Below are 21181 nucleotides of genomic sequence, written 5' to 3'. Positions count from 1 at the left end.
GATGTAAATGACCAGTTGATGAGAGAGGTCAACAGAGAATGGCCAGACTGGTTTGAACTGAAAAAAAAATCTATGGTAACTCAGATAACCGCTCTGTACAATTGTGGTGAGAAAAATAGTTGGCGGGTTGGCGCTGTTTTGGCAGCATGAGGGGGACCTACAAAATATTAGGCAGGTGGTTTTAATGTTGTGGCTGATCAGTGTATATATATACATACATTACTACAATTTTATGACAGTAACATCATGGTTATTTTGTGGTAAAAGTAAGGTTTTTAAAACCAAGGTTTCCACCAAAAAACATGCATTTACAAAATTAAGCATGGTTTAATATAGTAAACCTGCAGTAGCCATGTTTTTTTTTTTTTTTGTTTGTTTTTCTGTGGTAAGAACTAGTTTTAAAAAACAACCGTCCATGTTCCACAAATTAACCATGGTGTCACTATAGTAAAACTAACCAATAAAAAAATAACTTTACTATAGCAAAACTATTGTGAGGGAATGCAAATTATTTCAGAAAAAGTCCCCCCCTTTCCTCTAAAAATTGCTTAGAAATTGCTATACACTTGCTGTTCAGGAAAAAGCCAGATACAGTTCATACCCTCTCTTTCAATTCATCAACTTCAGCTTCTGCAATGCTGTGTTTCAGCTGGAGCTGAACATAAAACAGAAACAAAACACTCAATCCATCAAATCTCACAAGAACAAATCATTATATGTACCTTCATTCATCAACTCTGAGATCATTCAAGATCTCTGTTACCTCTTTAAATCTGAATGTTAGATGAGTGATGTCCATGTTTGATGGCAGGAACATTTCTTCACTTTCAGGCATGTCATACACTTCCACATTCCTCCTGCCAAAACTCGAACCCAGGATGCCCTCCTCCCCCCCTTCCTCCTCATCCTCATACTGCTCGTCCTGTGATGACATCATAGACAGACACAGAGACATGAAGTAAACACAAAGCAGAAGAATCAACCAGTCTAAAAATAGTTCAATGTTATAAATTAACAAAGTAACCCAAGTGCGGCCTTAACGTGTCCAGTACAGAGAATAAAACATGCTAAATAACCTTCCTCGTGCCTGTGACCTCTCTCTCCAAAGAGCAGGTGAAATATTAACCGTTCAGAACAGTCATAATCCAAACACTTCCTACCCAAGTAGCAGAAGATTATACTTCAACACAGACGTAAACAACCTCATTTAGACTGTGAACAGACTCACGAATCAGTTTCCTTGTTCAACATGGTGGGTTTTTACATATTTTTGCATACTTGAACTCTCACACAAAGCAGTTCTGGAGATATTACAGCATCTGAAAGTCTAAAAAGTGCAACTACAACTTCACTCTGTTGTTAGAGATTTTCGTCTACAACACTTTCGTAATCAAAATCCAGTCTTCACAAAGTATGTCTATACAGGCATTGCCTTAAAGATCTAGAACCAAAGTAAAACAGTTTCTAAATTCTGATCCTGGGTCAGTAGTATCAGCCACATTCTGTAATCTTTTCAAATCAAAGACACTGGACATTGGTTATAATAGTCAGTGAATAATTGTGATTGTTGCATGCGCTGCGAGTGAGGAGCACTATATGAATGATGCACGGAGCTGCAGACTATGTAGAGCCTTTCCAAATCGCGGAAAGCTTATGAGGCATCATTTCAGTAAGGATGCTGCCATAGAAGACAGCTGCCTAAGTAGGCAAGAGACAGCAAGGCAGCTCACTCAAGTTTTGGAACAGACCCATGATTTCCTTTTAAAGCATTACAAACATCTGAATGACATGAAAAATATTGTTTTAAATAGCAAAATATTTCTAAATACTTATGTTTCTCTTTTCGGTCAACTTTAGTTTTACATTTAGACTGTTGTTCTTGGAAGTAATATATTTTATATTATTTAAATATATTTTATTTATACAGTTGTGCTCAGAAGTTTGCACACCCTTGGAGAATTGGTAATATATGTACCATTTTTAAAGAAAACATGAGTGAGCAGACAAAACACATTTCTTTTATTTCTTATGGGATTCATATTCAACTGTAGGTTATAACAGAATGGCACAATCATAAAACAAAACATGGCAACAAAGAAAAAAATTAAATGACCCCTGTTCAAAAGTCTGCATACCCTTAGTTCTTAATACTGTGAATTGCCCCCTTTAGCATCAATGACAGCGTGCAGTCTTTTGTAATAGCTGCCCATTCGTCTTGGCAAAATGCCTCCAGGTCATGCAAAGTCTTTGGTCGTCTTGCATGAACTGCACGTTTGAGATCTCCCCAGAGTGGCTCGATGATATTAAGGTCAGGAGACTGTGATGGCTACTCCAGAACCTTCACCTTTTTCTGCTGTAACCACTGGAGGGTCAACTTGGCCTTGTGCTTAGGGTCATTGTAGTGCTGGAAAGTCCAAGAGTGTCCCATGCGCAGCTTTCGTGCAGAAGAATGCAAATTGTCTGCCAGTATTTTCTGATAACATGCTGCATTCATCTTGCCATCAATTTTCACAAGATTCCCCGTGCCTTTAGAGCTCACACACCCCCAAAACATCAGTGAGCCACCACCATGCTTCACAGTGGGGATGGTATTCTTTTCACTATAGGCCTTGTTGACCCCTCTCCAAACAAAGCTCTATTTTGGTCTCGTCACTCCAAATTACAGTGTGCCAGAAGCTGTGAGGCATGTCAAGGTGTTGTCGGGCATATTGTAACCGGGCTTTTTTGTGGCATTGGTGCAGTAAAGGCTTCTTTCTGGCAACTCGACCATGCAGCTCATTTTTGTTCAAGTATCGTCATATTTTGCTCCTTGAAACAACCACACCGTCTTTTTCCAGAGCAGCCTGTATTTCTTCTGAGGTTACCTGTGGGTTTTTCTTTGTATCCCGAACAATTCTTCTGGCAGTTGTGGCTGAAATCTTTCTTGGTCTACCTGACCTTGGCTTGGTATCAAGAGATCCCCGAATTTTCCACTTCTTAATAAGTGATTGAACAGTCAATTTCAAGGCTTTGGATATCTTTTTATATCCTTTTCCATCTTTATAAAGTTCCATTACCTTGTAATGCAGGTCTTTTGACAGTTCTTTTCTGCTCCCAATGGCTCAGTATCTATGGCTAGTTGCTCAGTGCATCCACTTGAGAGCTAACAAACTCATTGAATATTTATACACAGACACTAATTGCAATTTAAAAAGCCACAGGTGTGGGAAATTAACCTTTATTTGCCATTTAAACATGTGTGTGTCACCGTGTGTCTGTAACGAGGCCAAACATTCAAGGGTATGTAAACTTTTGATCAAGGCCATTTGGGTGATTTCTGTTATCATTATGATTTTAAAAGGAGCCAAACAACTATGTGATGATAAATGGCTTCATATGATCACTATCCTTAAATAAAAGGCATAATCAGTCATATTTTCAAAATCAATGCCAAAATTTCACAATTTCTGCCAGGGTATGCAAACTTTTGAGCACAACTGTATATATATACACTTGCGGCCAAAAGTTTGGAATAAATGTACAGATTTTGCTGTTTCGGGAGGAAATTGGTACTTTAATTCACCAAAGTGGCATTCAACTGATCACAAAGTATAGTCAGGACATTACTGATGTAAAAAACAGCACCATCACTATTTGAAAAAAGTCATTTTTGATCAAATCTAGACAGACCCCATTTCCAGCAGCCATCACTCCAACACCTTATCCTTGAGTAATCATGATAAATTGATCATTTGGTACTAGAAAATCACTTGCCATTATATCAAACACTGCTGAAAGCTATTTGGTTTGTTAAATGAAGCTTAACGTTGTCTTTGTGTTTGTTTTTGAGTTGCCACAGTATGCAATAGACTGGCATGTCTTAAGGTCAATATTAGATCAAAAATGGCAAAAAAGAAACTCATCAGTCAATCATTGTTTTGAGGAATGAAGGCTATACAATGCTTGAAACTGCCAAAAAACTGAAGATTTCATACAAAGGTGTACACTACAGTCTTCAAAGACAAAGGACAACTGGCTCTAACAAGGACAGAAAGAGATGTGGAAGGCCAGATGTACAACTAAACAATAGGATAAGTACATCAGAGTCTCTAGTTTGAGAAATAGACGTCTCACATGTCCTCAGCTGACAGCTTCATTGAATTCTACCCGCTCAACACCAGTTTCATGTACAACAGTAAAGAGAAGACTCAGGGGTGCAGGCCTTAGGGGAAGAATTGCAAAGAAAAAAACACTTTTGAAACAGAAAAGGAAAGGTTAGAGTGGGCAAAGAAACACATTGGACAACAGATAATTGGATCGTTATGGATCTTAACCCCATTGAGCTTTTGTGGGATCAGCTAGACTGTAAGGTGTGTGAGAAGTGCCTGACAAGACAGCCACATCTATGGCAAGTACTACAGGAAGTATGGGGTGAAATGTCACCTGAGTATCTGGACAAACTGACAGCTAGAATGTCAAAGATCTGCAAAGCTGTCATTGCTACATGTGGAGGATTTTTTGATGAGAACTCAAGTAGATTAAGAAGTTCAGAATTTGTTTTTCAAATTGTAATAGTAATTTTTCACGTTATTAATTTCCTGACTATACATTGTGATCAGTTGAATGCCAGTTTGGTGAATAAAAGTACCAATTTCTTTCCACAAGAGCAAAATCTGTATATTATTCCAAACTTTTGGCCGCCAGTGTGTATGTATATATATGTGTATGTATATATATGTGTATATATATATATATATATATATATATATATATATATATATATATGTGTGTGTATATATATATATATATATATATATATATATATATATATATATATATATATATAGTGTGTGTATATATGTGTATATATATATATATATATATATATATATATATATATATATATAGATATATATATATAAAAATTCCCTTTTCCCCCCAATTTGGAATGCCCAATTCCCTATGCACTTTTAAGTCCTCGTGGTCACGTAGTGATTCCCCTCAGTCCGGGTGGCGGAGGACGAATCCCAGCTGCCTCCGTGTCTGAGACCACCAACCCGCGCATCTCATCACGTGGCTTGTTGAGCGCGTTGCCACGGAGAAATAGCGCGTGTGGAGGCTTCATGCCATCCACCATGGCATCCACGCTCAACTCACCACGCGCCCCACCGAGAACGAACCACATTATTGCAACCACGAGGAGGTTACCCCATGTGAATCTACCCTCCCTAGCAACCAGGCCAATTTGGTTGCTTAGGAGACCTGGCTGGAGTCACTCAGCATGCCCTGGATTTGAACTTGTGAACTCCAGGGGTGGTAGCCAGCGTTTTTTACCACTGAGCTACCCAGGACCCCTATATATAATTTTTATATACATTTTTTATATTTAGATTATATAATATTCTATATTGCTAGTTTTGTCAAAAGTACTGGTACTTCGGTACCAAGTTGATACTAAAATAAAAAAGATAATACCAGTAATACCAGATAATACCAGATAATAACAATACCAGTGCTTCTGCAGTATCGGTAGTACAGAGCACCGACTCTATCCGGTACCAGCGTGCAGTATGACTGACACGACAGCTTTAAGCTCACAGGCTAATTTTGAACATGTGTTCTGTTACTCCTTTTACACTTTAATTGACAATTATCAAATTAAAATCGTGACATGTCCTAGTGTGATTTATTAAACCGCTAAAGGCTGCAATCTTAGTCTGCATTCGAGCTGTGTGCTTTAAATGAATGTATAAATCTGTCCGCACATACACTGGCCACTCCACAGACAGTAATAATTCACGTTGTATGAGATGACAAAGCAGAGCACTAAACCACTGTGAACCACGCAGCACATGTAAACTATATTAAATCACAGCATTTACACTTTAATCTCACCTCAACTTTATTTATATAGCATTTAATACAAGAGAGTTGGCCAAAGTCAGATAATATTAGCAGAGATGGGCCACTTCTACTAAACTGAATGGGAGAAATTGGAACACCCAACCAAGAAGCTCTAGCGCCCAACGGTCAGCGGATATAGAAAGGAAGTCCTGCCTTACAGGTAAAAGAGCCAATCACCTTATAGATACAGACACCGCCTGCCAATCAACTCAATGGCACAGGAAGTGACTGACCTCTTCAGTGGACTGCTCATACGTGTCATCCTCCTGTTGTTGCTGCTGCTGTCGCTCCTGCTCTAGAGTCTCACTGATCAACCGCGCCACCTCACTCTGAGTCCCCGGCTTCTCTCGGCCAATCAGGAACCTGCATGGGGGTGATTGACAGGTGAGCATGGGGCAAACAGACATGATTGTGTGTGCTGATCTCCTCCGCCTCAAATAGTATAATCAAACAGAGCAAACAATGTTAGCTTGTGTGTTTGGTTTATCTGCATGTGGTAAACTGATCCCCTTCAGCTCAAAGCGTACAAATAGACATTTCTGTAGTAAATAGTGTAAACTCAGACTGATTCTGTGTGTTTCGGTGGGCTGCGCTGGGAATGTACACTACCAGTGAAAGGTTTGGACACTCTTGACTGCATTTAAGTTTCCCATGATCTTAAAAATCTGTTAAACTAACGGCTTATGCTGCAATGCTTGCAATTAATTTTGTTGACAAATTTAAATTGAGCCTACTTATGAATTTCTTTACAAAACAGTTGGAGTGGATAGTGAAGGAAAATCAGCCAACAAGTGTCCAGCATACATGGAATCTCCTTAAATACTGTTTAAAAAGCATCTCAGGATGAAACACCTCATGACATTACTTGAGAGAATGAAGACAGCTGTAATCTAGACAAAGAGGGACTAATTTGAAGAAGCTCAAATAACAATACTGAATCAGTGTGTCCAAACTTTTGACTGCTACTGTATATCAATGTATTGTAGGGGGTGTAACGATTCACTCATCTCACAATTCGGTTCACGATACTGAACTTATAGTTCGGTTCATTATAAGCCTGAATCAAGAAAAGTTCAGATTTAAAGATTTTTCTTCTTCTTCTTCTTCTTCTTCTTATTTTTTTTTTTACTTTAATGACATTTGCAAAACAGTTCCTTTCCTTTAAAATGTAGCTAAAAGTATTGTTCTTAAAATTGCTAAATGATCCATCAGAGATGTACGGAGACCAAAAATCATCCCAGAACAGGGCAATGGTGACACCAACTGGAAATATTAGCTAATAATTCTGCTTATTGAAAATACAGAATTATGTTAGAATTAAAGACATATGCTGCTTACACACTGTCACTGATTTCATGCATTTAAAATATTTTTAATTAAAACTATTTTTATTTTAATTTTATTTTTTTATAATATTGTCTCTGGTTACATCTGACTACATCTAATACATCTACATATACAAATGCATATTTAATGGAAGTGCATGCTTTTCCAGTTAAATAATAATAATTTACTGATGAAATCAAATTAGACATGACATTTGACATTATGATTATATTCGCCCATAGCATTATTACACATAATATTCCAGTTACACCCCTAATATATTGTGATTCTTTTGGATTGCATGATATTGTAGTGATATTTTGGATTCTTGTATCAAAACTGTTATTTATGCATATAATTTCTGACAGCTCAATTATGATTTTGCAAAGTATTAACCCTTAAATGCATGGAAGTTTTGACAAAATATTATTAGCTACATACCTCGAGTCTTTAGAGACCCGTCACGCACTGTATATCTATCACAAATGGATCTTCAAAATCCCTTGATAGCGTAACATTTTCAAAGCATTTTTAAGAAAATTTGAAAATAATAAAATATATTCTATTCTATTATGTTTTGATGTTTTATTTTCATATATTAAAGAGACAGTGCAGCAAGTGATAGAACAGGATTCATTACTTCCATGCTGAACTATTATGACACAACACAACTGGCTGTCAAACACATACTGAGCTAAACGTAACACATAAGCTACCCATACTGCAAGTTACACATCTGTATTTTCTCAGGCACTTTTTGAGTCTAAAGACAGATGTACAATTTACATAATTTCAGTAGTACACCCAGGGGGCGTATCAGGGCCACAGTACAATTATTGTTGTTATTTTAATAACAAGTTCAATATTTAAAAAAAGTATCAAAACCAAACTGGCCTTTAAATGAACAGATAACAAAGAACTCTGAACATTTAAAAAACTACCATCAACACCATAGATACATAGCCAAATATAACATTAAGTTGATGTCTTAATATCTAAATGGTCATTATGCCACGGGGCATTACAAATCAGTACAGACCTTGTTTTGTTGAGGCTAATGTTAAAGTAAGGCTAGACTGATTTTATCAAGCCAGCTACTCGGCTACAACAATAGTATGCATGTTTGATTGTTTTCTGGGTAGCAAGTCAGCTGCTAATATCTGGCTAGGCGCCAGCAACAAATTGAATAACCACAAGTTCACTCACACTGTATGGCAACAAACGATTGTGTAGCATTCCAACTTGAAGTTAATATTGAAATCATAATTGTGCCACATTGGCATTAATAATTACAGGCAGGGCAATAGCTAGTGGGGTGAAAGGTGGTAACGATTCTAGGGGCCCAAAGGTCCAGGTGGCCCTAAAATAAATTAGAAACTGTATTTTTTGAATAGGTAAGGGGCCCAGAGGAATATAGAGTCAGGGGGCCCAGAATTCCTTACTACGGCCCTGATTACAGGACTTAATATTATGTGATTTCAACTGTATTTTACACTAGTTGTTACTACAAGACACAAACGTTACTGTGTATCTAGCGGACTTTTAGCGAACTACTCTCTGGCCACTAGAAAGCAAGCTACACATTATCTGCAAATAGCAACAACAGTTCCTTTCTTTGTCATCTTATGTCACTTAGCTAATTGTCTCTTAAGAGTGCTGTCTCTCAGTTTTCAAAAACAGCTTGGAAAAACAAGCAGAACTGTCACAACTTACCTTTATCTCGCTGAATTGCAAGGGATGATTGTCAGATGAGCGAACATGTTTGAGGTGTTTACACAAAGGGAAACCATCTCCAACCAACAATCCCTCTGTATTTTTAAGGAACCCAAAATACTTCCACACTTCTGAATTAACCCTATTTGAAGGCGGATAAAGGGTTGGCGCGTTCCTCGTTCAGCCGTGCTTCTAGTCCACGCTGGTTTATTTACATCAGCGTGTGCATGTGTAATTTCTGCCGCACACACACAGTGTTGTAAATCTCAATTCGTTGATGGGAAAAGCAAACTAATGAGCGATCAGAATAATCTAAACAATTTGGCTAAAAGGTTATCTAGAATTATTTATGGAATTTTGAAGAGCCCGCGATAACAATATTGTGCATTTAAGGGTTAAAACATGACATATGTACCTATCTCACAACACCAGACCTAGTGTTTCATGTACATTTGAGAGAAGTGTAATCAGAGATGGCAGCAGGAGTAAACATGCACGCACAAAAGTGCGTACAGTATATACAGCTTTATTTTCAAGAGTTATGTAGTGAAATAATTGGTACTACTTTTGGATGGACGGAAATTTTGATCACAAAACACTAACAAAAATGTACCACGGTAATATCATGGATTATTGAACATGTACAATGTTTTTCTTATGTCGACTTGGACACACTGACATCTAGTGGTGTGGATGCTGCATCATTCAAACAATGGTTTTCAGTACCGATGCCAAACATTCACTATTCACAGTCAGCCATGATAGATTCAATCCATGAGTGAAAGTGTCCAATAACAGGGCAGAAACTGAGATGAAGCGAGTTGTATTCAGGTGGCCGCCCCCATGAGGGGACCCTGTCCATGTAGAATAAAACAGCTTTTATAAGATTACTGATATGACCTTTAGTCCTCTTGATTTTATACAAAAGTACTACATTTCTTTAAGAGTAAAACTTTAATGAGGATAAAATTACTGCGTGTACCTTTAAAGTGGAAACATAATTGAACACTGTGAACAGGGTCCATATGACAGTCTAAAGGGCTTTTCATGCTTAAAATTGTTAACCCTGGGTTATTCATACTTCACCCTGTGTTAATAATTTATCCTGGGTATTCATGTTCCGAGGTTTCACACTGTGCATTAGAAACCCGGGTTAATATTCTTATTTGCATAATTGCGTTGTCAATAACAATAATTGGATGAATACAGCTCGTGACGAACATGCAACCTGTCAATGGAGCCCCTCTTCTGGTGGAAATGCAAAGCAGCAAATCAGCTCTGTTTGTCATTCATCTTCTGAAATATGCCACCAAAACAAAGAATACGGTCTCATTTCACGGCAGTTATTGCATTTGGCATCATTGTTCAACACTTCACTAGTTTCCCTCAGACGGAGAATATTCAATGTGGTAAGCAGTAAGGCATTATATTAATGGTTGTGTGTCACTAAACAACTTTCTGAAACATTCTAACAACGCATGGTTTCAATGTGGAACGTTGCTTTACTAAGGATTAAAAGTGGGGTTTTAAAAGATGTTAACCTGGGGTTAAGAGCAGTGTGAAAAAAGGACAGAAATCGATAGCATCAACTACAGTGTGGAGCAGAGTTTATAGCCATAGTCAAAAGTCTGAGCTGACAGATTAAATCTCTACATTTACAGCATGCTGCAATGAATGACCACATTATTTTAGAATGAGTGTGAGGTTTTTCATAATACTGGACCTCCACTGAACCATGCAAAAGACTTTACAACTTGCAAGTATATTATCAACTGGTACACAAATCCATACAAACCGGACTCTTCCCTTTGTGTTCTTTAGGACCGTCGCAGCAAAGATTTGAGTGACTCCAACCAGACTGATGCCGTCCACCTCCACGATCTGATCATTCACATGGATCCTGCAACACATCACAATGCTGTTGTTACTTTATCTCCGGCTCAAACAAAGGTTTAGTCCCAGGAAGTGTGTGGCAGCAAATGCAATGTGAAGAGGCAACAGCAATATTCAGACTGATTATAGTTACAGACAGTACAGCTAATAATGTTGGCGATTCAAACACTCCAAACAACACACTCTCATAACGATTCGTCATCATAGCAACTTTTTGCCAGCACCACCAATATGCCGCCTCATTTCAGAGAATTTCAATACTTTACCCAAGGCTTAATTTTAAGATGAAATGAATTAAAATTCTGTCATCATTTACTCATTGCTTCATTGTTTAATTTCCATTTTGTTTGTAGTGGGACTCGAAGGGAGTTTTCCAGAAGTCTGAGCTTTAGCTCAAATGAGAAAAACAACAAAATAATCATAAAATGAATCCTCTATTTGTGCACTGCATTCTGGACCTTCTTGCCCTCTTAAAGGAATGTTTTGGGTTCAATAGGGTACAACGGGGCTAAAGGCTCCATTGATTTTATTTTCTCCTTAAACACTAAATAGCAACAAAAACTACCACAGCACTTTCATAAACACCTGTTTGTCACTATACACTGGAAAATGTTCCTGATCCATGAGATCTTTGCGTGTGATCTCTAAAGTTTGATTGAGGCAATTTGATCTAATTTTTTATATTTTTAAAAAAGTTGCAAATTTATGTAGCTAATGAATATCCCTGAAATTAAAACATTTATTCTGAGATACTTATTTGTCATTTTCAATTTTGTTCAAAATGATTATATGTATATGTAAAAGGGAAAGGAGGAAGCGAGAACCGGACGAAGCATCAAAGTAATATTTAATTAAACAAAAAGACACAAACATAAACACAAACGTATACAGGGCAGCTGCCTGTAGCTCTCTCTCTCCCGATCTGCCTCTCGTCGGCTTGATTAGCCTGATTGGACTTGGGAGGGAGGGAAAATAACAAAAAAAAGAGAGGGAAAGGCCAACATGGAGCAACTGCGGGAGAGAGAGAGAAAAAAAAAAAAACTTGAGAACTCGCGGACGGAACGCCCCGCCTCGTTTTGGTGGATGGTAGGGGTCTCCCCCGACCCTGGCAGCGGCTCTCCCTCTCCAGGCGGTCGGCAGTGAGCCCCTCCCCGCTTGCGGATGGCAGTCTTCTCTTTGACCCCGCCGTGTTTTAGCGGTCGGTAGGGGTCTCCTCTGCCCCTGGCAGCGGCCCAACCGGGAGCCCCTCCTCCCCTCGCGGTCAGCGGTCGATCTTCCACTTTCAGGCGGCCGGGCTCCTCAGTCCCCCGGCGGATGGCCACGGCTGCTCCTTTGGGGTGGATGTTAGTGGCGAGGACTCTACTACGATGCATCCCTCCTCCTTCCCAGATTTCGGCACCAATGTAACGGGGTCAAAATGGAAAGGAGGTGGCGAGAACCGGACAAAGCATCAAAGTAATATTTAATTAAACAAAAACACACAAACATACATGCATACTGGGCAGCTGCCTGCAGCTCTCTCTATCCCTAACTGCCACCTCCGGCCACCTTTATCCCTCTCGTCGGCTTGATTAGCCTGATCCAAGGTCTGTACTTGATTGGGGGATGCCAGGCATGCATCCCCCAATCCTCCTTGCCACAGTATATTTTTTTAAAAATCAATAACTGTCCAGTAAGTGAAAGGATAATATTTGGGATAAAAGGTCCCTATTAAACACATTGTTTTTCTTAAGTGAGGCGAATAGATTTGTTGTTAGAAAAATGTTCAAAGTGGGTTCACATTGACTGATCCAGTCACAATGGAGATTTGTCTGTAGAATACTTGAGATGTTTTGAAATGTTAAATGTGTTTGAAATTAACAAAAAATGATGCACCCTTTTCTGAAGTAGTTATTTTGAATACAAATTATATTAATTTGTTCCTCAAAAAAGCATCTTGCTGTCTTAAATGTATTTGCCTAAGTTCACAAATTATGCCCTATAACTATTGCCCCAGTATCTACACAATAGCACTTTAAACCCCCTATAGGGGCCTTTTTCCCCAAGCGTGGGGTAAAAGGCTCCCTCGCCACCTTAAAAAATTTCTTTCAAAACAACCTTCTGTTGTTATTTCTTTTCAGACAAATTATGTTGCTTCATCAATATTCAATAAAAATACATGTATTTCATGAATCTTGATACACTTTGTGACCAGAAAAAAAAGCAAATTTTCCTTAAGGTGTTCCTTTAGCCCCATAGTACCCTACAAGTTAAGCACAATCGACAGCATTTGTGGCATAATGTTGATTACCACAAAAATAAATTTAGACTCCTCTGTCCTTTTCTTCAAAAAAATCTTTAAAAATCTGGGTTACAGCGAGTCACTTACAATGAAAGTAAATTGCAGGGCTCCAGACTAACTTTTGAGAGTGGTGGCTCAGGGGCCACCAAGTTCTACAGTTGGTGTAGAACCAGCAACTCGTATGGTTGCACCAGTGTGGGGCGGGGGTCTGCAGCCTTTAAAATTAAAAATGTAAAGACAGAAACTAATAATACATTTTTTTATTATTATATTACAAAAATAAGTGCAATTACCAATAATATTGCATTTTTTTGCCCCACTAAAATGCTCACTGGATGGTAAGGCATTGATTTTGAGTTGGTATGCAGATGTACATTTACTGGCAAAACACTAAGTTTATCTATAATATCTATAAAAGTTAAAAAATTAACACCTCATTTACATAGGGCAACATAATTCTGACAGTGCGACTGAATTGGGACTCCTTTCATCAGGCTGAAGTTCATTCAAGTTCAGTCATTTCTTGGAAATTTGAAAGCAAACAAACCAGTTATATTTTTCTACAGTCAGAGAAAATTAGAAGAGAACAGATTTTACACAGAAGAAAAACTAGCTCTATGTCCATAATTCCTAAAGGTCCAGGCTTTAAAGCCCTTCATTCTATTTTTCCATTTGCCCCATTAAAATTTACCACAGAGTTTTTATTTTTATTTCATTATTATATAATTATAATTGTAACAGTGTTTTTTGAAACAAGACCATGGTAACCTCACGTAGAACCAAGCATGGATCTTCACTCCCATGAGGCATATTATAAATTTAATAGAACTTTAGTAGTTATATGACAATATTTATAATAAATATGTTTTTTCTAAAATACTATAGTTTATACAGTTGGTGTTACGACAGTAAATTAATGGTAATTTAAGGGCAGTGATGTGTATTTGCTGATATATATCTGTGCACGTCACAATAAATCCTAACCATCTTTTAAATATTGTTCAGAATATCGGTCGTTTAATGTGGTTTTAATCTAGTTTACTCACTGTGGGTTTTTAGAGAGGCTTGCACCAGAAGATTCAAATGGTTTCCGCAACTCGTGCAGTGCTTCTTACTGCTTCTTGGTGTGTGTCTGGTGCAGAAGAAATCCGCTCAATGATGCTCACAATGCCCGAGAGAGCAGCCGCTTTGGGGCATGTTTGTAATACAGTATGTAAAGTGTGTATACTCTATACACTATATAAAATCTAACCTTATATATGCACGTTTACAGTTGGAAAGATGCCAGCAGACATGTATTTGATTTATGCTGCGTGCCGTGGTTGAGAGCTCGAGACCAGTCCGTGAGTTAACTCACATGCTATGTATGCGCTTGCGCTGCTCTGTCCATTGATCCGGGTGATGCGCTTGCCGGTTGATATAGCTTTACAGAAAACGTCAGCGCATAAATGGAGAGCAAAAGAGAGAGGGAGTGTTGGACAACACTGAAGTCGCACCAGTGTGACCTATAACAAAACTTAGTCGCACTGGGAAGAAGAAAGGTCGCAAAATGCAACCTTTTAGTTGCAGGCTCTTTTTTAAAAGTATAGCCACAAGGGGGCCTGGGTAGCTCAGCAAGTAAAGACGCTGACCAAGGCGTGCTGAGTGAATCCAGTCAGGCTTCCAAAGCAACCAATAGTGTCACATGGGGCAACCTTCTCATGGTCGCTATAATGTGGTTCTCGCTCTCGGTGGGGCGCGTGGTGAGTTGTGCGTGGATGCCACACGCACTAGATCTCCGTGGTAACGCGCTCAACAAGCCACGTGATAAGATGCACAGATTGACGGTCTCAGACGCGGAGGCAACTGAGATTCATCCTCCGCCACCCGGACTGAGGCGAGTCACTACGCCACCACGAGGTCTTAGAGCGCATTGGGAATTGGGCATTCCAAATTTGGGAGAAAAAAAAATGTATAGCCACAATATGTGTTAACATGATTTTAGTGTGATAACATCACTTACAGACCTTTTCTGTGTAAAGTTTTAGCCAATTTACAACTTCGTTGTCATGATGATGTAATGTCAACAAACACTAAAATGATTGTAAAAGCGATGATTTAAACAACTTTACAGCTCAAATAATACATGAGTTTTAACAGAAGAATTAATGTAAGTGCTTTTATAAGGTTATAAGCTTCACATTTCCGTGTTTAAACCCTCTAAAAATGGTCTCCATTCACTTTCATTGTAAGTGCCTCACTGTAACCTCCATTTTTGCTTTTTTTTTTTGTAAGAAAACGAGGGACGAGTCAAAATGTAATTTTGTGGCAATCAACATTTCACCACAAATGCAGTCGACTGAACTTAACTTGTGTTGAACCCTTTTTTGGTAAATGATGTCAAATGCCATTGATTTTCCAATTCTTTGACAGATAACGACATTCTAATGTTTGGATGTATATTTTTTTTAACTAGATGTAACTGTTTTCATTGGAGTTTTTGAAGATTTTGAGCGATTAAAACCTCCAGTTTCATTCTGTTCTAGCTATCGTATGGTTTCAGAAGACTTTTCAGAAGTTTTTTATTTTTATTTATTTTTTTGCTCATTATGTCTTTTATAGTGTTGAGAATTGGTTTGGTTTAGGCACAGGGATGGGGACAGTTGCTTAAAAATATCTACATTATAGTGTAATGTGAGGCTCTGTTTAGGAATGGGGTTGGGTTAAGGGATCAAAAATATCGATATGATGGAATTTTTGTACCTAAACTAATATATTTACATAACAAAACAGACTGTGGTCAAACATGTGCAATAAATCTGAAGATTTCCGAGCCTATCATGGAATCGTCCGAACTTAGGTGAGAATGTAATTACAAGGATATTATCATGTTGCAGGCAAAAAGTTGCTACGTTGACGCCATCATGAGATTTACGTGCTCCAAACCATACTGTAAAATAACTAACAGATAACACACTCACGAGAGTATGTGTGGGATGTCAAACATCTAGACATTTTACCTCCGTGTAATTCAACACTGCTGTAAATCTACTAAATGTTGCACTATGAAGTACATGACACCATAAAGGAGAGATCTTCCTGGGCAATCAGTAACACTGCAAACACCTGATCTGTTTATAACATGTTCTGGCAATGGGACAAAACACTGGGATTCACAGGAAACTGGATGAGTGAGTGTATTTTCTTTGCTGTGACACAGTCATAAATGCAGTGCATTTGGACAAAGATGTCCAGCCCAAAACAGAGATCAAACACGTGCGTCCTGCTTCAGATGACCTCAGGAAACACCAAATGAGGACACACTCAATTCAGCTTGAAGTTGAACCGATCCTAAAGCAGCGTTTGGAAATCTGATGACACATTAACGTTTAAAAATGCTAAAAGGGGTCATGACATGAGCAATCAAATTTTCCTTGATCTTTCCACAAGTATGAGTTTGTACAATAAAAACATACTGTAAGTTTCAGAACTCAAAACTTCCTCCTCACTGCAAAAAGAGCATTTGATGAAACAGAGCATCCAAAAAGACTCGTTCTCTACTTCCTCCACATTGTGATGTCACACTGTTGTAGACATTTGCATCTGACCACCTCCACAACAACACATCAACACCTACTTTACCTTATCACTTCCGTAGCCCCGCCCAGTAGGGGTGAGCTGTTAGAGAGCAGGTCAGTCAAGAGCAGAGAGCCAATCAGAACAGTGGGTATTTACTGTCAAGTCTTAAAGGAGAAGCAGCACCAAAACCGAGTGTTCCTGACAGAGGGTCAGAATGAGGGTGGAAATTGATTATGTTTTTACAAATATATGACTGTTTTGTGCAAAAAACTTTACTAATATTATAAGTGAACCTCAAAGAAAACATTAAAATAATAATAATAAAAAAAGGCATGCCATGATTCCTTTAAAACACCAGCAGCACTTGTGTGTGGGGTCGAATGACATATTGGTAAAACAATGTAGTTGTTTTTTTATAAATTCATTGACAGTGGTCTGATTAGTATGATATAGGTAGCAGATAAGGTCAGGCTTATGTGTTCTCATTCAAAAAGTAAACTCTTTTCGATAGAAGGTTTGAAAGGTATCAATTATTTACTAGTAGGGCTTAGTAAAAATATCGATTTTCCGATTAACTGAGATCTTCAGTTGAATGATTCTGATATTGATTCTTAAAGTCCCAAGATGGATCTTTCACTTTATGTGGCAACCCTCTACAATGCAAGTAAATCACTGGTATACGTGACCAAATTTGTCTGTGACTCGTCACTAGCTGATAATATTCAGATTTCACTCGCCAGTGATTGAGTAGTATAGTGGAGAAGAAGTTCAGCAGTGAGATCCTGCATGTTGAAAGTAAAAGTCCAAAACCAAAGATTGAGATCTAAAATCCATTTATCATTGAATAATGTCTCTTTTAATTAGTGTTCTTTACAGTCAGTTGTTGATCAAAAGCAAGAAAAAAGAATCATTCATTCTAATAACACAAAGCACGGATGCAGTAAAGAAGCCATTCAAATCCACTCTTGTTAAAATGCACTCAACCGAAACACTTCTGTAAGACATCCGCTGAACTGCCACTTTATTTAAAGAGATGGTACAGGTTTTTAGCATGTGTTCTACAAATCAATGCAAATACTTGTAAATAGTGCATATTAATGCATGTAAAGAATAAACATGTAACGTATATATATATATATATATATATATATATATACACACACATACATACATACATACATACATACATACACACACACGTATGCAATATAACGTTATTTTAAGACATTTTAATTATTGATGGAATACTTTGAATTTGTACATTTTAAAAAAGTTCAAATGTGACCAAAATGATGAAACACTAATGATAAAATGTGTAAAATGTACTGTATATTTTCATAATGTACCAAGTGAGATGGACCCCTGTACAATTGACAGCATTCGCTGAAAGATCATTTTTCAAAATGTAAGCACAATGGACATTATAAATGAAATATTTTCAAGTAAATCAAATCAGAAGAGTTTGTTAATTGAAATTTAATCGTTTCAATACCCAGCCCTAGTTAGTAGTGGTGTTTCTAAGGCATGGGGGCCCCAGAGGCTCTTTGAAGTTTACAGCTCTCTGAAAATCTCACCTGCCATCTTTCTCTGCAGCTCCGTCCTCTGTGATGGTCTTGACGAAGATGCCCAGTTTCTCCAGACCCTGATCTGCCCCGACACCCATCCCTATAATACTGATGCCCAACCCTTTATCACCTGCAGAGAAAGAGACAGAGAGGAGAAGAGTTTAAAAACAAAATGAAATCAAAATTGCCATTTTGCACATTATTCTAAAAAGTTATTTTTAATAATCTTTCATCTCAATAATTGACATCTGTTTTTCAGATGTAACCAAGGGCTAAGAAAAATATTAACCAATAATATATTGGCTTATCTTCACTATCCAATTCAATTCTGAGGAATTAAATCAAGTCCTGCCCTACATTTTATCATACTTGGAAATGTGTCACATTGCAGAAGTCAATGTGTTGTGAATGCCATTTCATTTTGTTTTTAAACTAGGGCTGTGAATCTATTAAAAATGTTTAACTAATTAATCGCACATTTTTCTGTGATTAATCGTGATTAATCGCGATTACACTATGGTACATGATACAACAAACATTAAAAAAAATCATCATAAAAATATTTACTTTGTACTTTGTCTCAAAGAACTTGCAGGAAATTGGTTAGTCATCATTTATTTTATTTATTGAAATATGTACATGTTAAAATGTAAGTTTTTGTTGTTGCTATTGTTGTTGTTTTTTTTGTTTTTGTGTGGATAGAGTTAATTAGATACATTTTTACAGGTATTAATCTTTTATACAAGTAGTATATGTATACAGTACATGCCATAAAATCAGTGGTCATGTTGTAATTACAATTTGGGCAAAATCTGGTGTTTTCCAGTGGACTTTTTTAACAACAGGATCAAATGGTTGGATTCAATTCATATCAAACTTTATTGGCAAGAGAAACTAAAGTGTACATTGCCAATGCATTATTAGACACTATACATACAGATATAAAACATATTGAATGCTGAAGTTTAAAATCGTACAACTATTATGTTCTCTGGCTGCCGTTTGTTATCTACAAGTATAACTGCAGTAGTTTGCTGAACGGCCACGTCCTTCAGTCTCTATCTCACACCTGCTGGGTCTCACTCGGGTGGTTCTGCTTTTGAAAAGGGGTTCACGTTCATATATAATTTGAGATACGGCAGCTTGCGTGTCTCACTCGCCCACTTGTGGATGAAGAATCTTCCTTCTCCGTACAGTAAATGTCCCAGGACACGCGTTGCGCAATGAATAAGCATGCACTGCTTCACACAATCAGTTTCTGTGCTAGGATGTGCGTTGAGTCAAGCGAGTACCTCCTGAAAATGTATATATGCCAATGTTTGCCACAGAAAGTGGGGAAAAACATAGGTGAAATTTCTCTCACTGTACAAAAGTGCTTGGGTTTGTTCCTGGCTTTATTTCCCAGCTCTACTTTAAACTACTGGTCGCCCGATAGATTGCCGAGGCCGATACATATTCCCATTTGGCAGGTTAGTTTCACAAGTCATGAAATCCAAAACCTAGATATAGGTATATAGGTAGAGCCACATCACTTATTTTTAACAGTGTATTTTTGGACTGTAACCCCACTTTAAACCTTGAGATATCAGACTACAGGGCAGCATGAGTTTTAATCAGCAGTCTAAAGGTCTGCATTCCCATTCAGATTTCTTGCAGCGCGGGATTACATTTCCGAGTTGAAGGCGGTAGCAAACGGTATGTCCATGAGTTGTGTGCGGGAGCCGGTGGTCAGAGAAGAGCCTGAAAAATCAGACGTGGATATATATGTTCATATTATTGATTTATGAATGCATAAAAAATAAAACAACACTTATAATTTTATTTTACAATTAATTACATTTTGATAAACAGAAAATCCAACTTAAAAATGTGCACACAACACGTGCATCAAATTATGCAATATTTAGAACAGGTTATAGTCAATGGAGCTTTACAAGAATGGCCAAACTAAGGCAAGTCAGATGGGCATCATGTCACGTGTTATCTGATAATAGCAATAACAGAAAAATAAAACATTGCGTACAGTTGTTGTTTGTTTGTATGGCTTTTGCCGTATGTGGAAAACAATGTGGGGTTGCGGGAACAGGAGCAGTCGGGAAGAAAAACACTGGGGGCAGAGAGCGGGTGAACTGGAGCAAAATTCAGTTGGGTTGTTCGGGTGTGGGATAGAAACTTGCGAGACCGGGATGGAAAAAAAGAGCCCAGTGCAGACCTCTACAGCAGTCCTCACTGGAATGACTAATTATTTTCAAATCGTCTCTAGAGAAAGCGAGAAGATGGCAGATAAAGCTGAGGATGGATTCAGCAACAGAATACATGGCCTCACCTTTATCTATCTCCACAGGAAACACGTCCATCTTTTCCACCCGTTTCTCTAGCTCATACTCTGCGGATGCAGCAACTGGATCCACCTCATCATTCCTCCGGTCGTACTCTTCATTTGAGAATGTGCTGTACACCTGCGAGAACAGAAACACAGCTCATGACCCAAACTGCTCTCTTTAACCACTTATTACCATCAATCACAGCTAATAACACACCCTACACCTATTTATATTAGTTTCATAATCTTCAAGATTGCGTAGCTTCATGATTATGTTCCAAATCTTAGAGAACTGTTTAATAGTCCTGTTATTACAAAAACACTGGCTGTATCAGTGAAACCAAATCAAAGCAGTAATCAGTTTGTCTACAGTTGTGCCAGAGAAGGGCTTGCTATAATCTCAGTGAAAGACATCCTTGTCTACCATAGACAAAATCCCTTCAACAGAACATTCACTACAAACACACACAGATTTCTATACTAGAGACACACGGACCAGTGCACACACTCTTTACAGTCAATACAACCTAGAGTACAGACTTGAGTTCAAATATGAGGAAGATAAAGACATTTCTTCATGTAGTGGCATGTGTGCATTAGAGATATGACATTTACAGTCCTTACAGTGCACATGTAGCG

General features: G+C 38.0%; 1 protein-coding gene across 3 annotated transcripts in view; it reads right to left on the bottom strand.

Moving 5' to 3' along the window:
• LOC127448056 (neurabin-1-like) overlaps window positions 1–21181 on the bottom strand; it is a 101310-nt gene that overhangs the window by 34889 nt on the left and 45240 nt on the right. For all 3 annotated transcript variants that reach the window (XM_051710319.1, XM_051710320.1, XM_051710321.1), the window contains exons 3-8: window positions 20546–20678; window positions 18229–18349; window positions 10718–10822; window positions 6117–6246; window positions 764–922; window positions 602–655 (exon numbers count right to left, since the gene is read on the bottom strand). In XM_051710319.1, the coding sequence (XP_051566279.1) occupies window positions 602–655; window positions 764–922; window positions 6117–6246; window positions 10718–10822; window positions 18229–18349; window positions 20546–20678 (702 nt within the window). The remainder of the gene's footprint in view (window positions 1–601; window positions 656–763; window positions 923–6116; window positions 6247–10717; window positions 10823–18228; window positions 18350–20545; window positions 20679–21181) is intronic.

Source organism: Myxocyprinus asiaticus, chromosome 11 (assembly GCF_019703515.2).
Source record: "Myxocyprinus asiaticus isolate MX2 ecotype Aquarium Trade chromosome 11, UBuf_Myxa_2, whole genome shotgun sequence".
Lineage (NCBI taxonomy): Eukaryota > Metazoa > Chordata > Actinopteri > Cypriniformes > Catostomidae > Myxocyprinus > Myxocyprinus asiaticus.
This window is presented reverse-complemented; position numbering and strand designations above follow the sequence as displayed.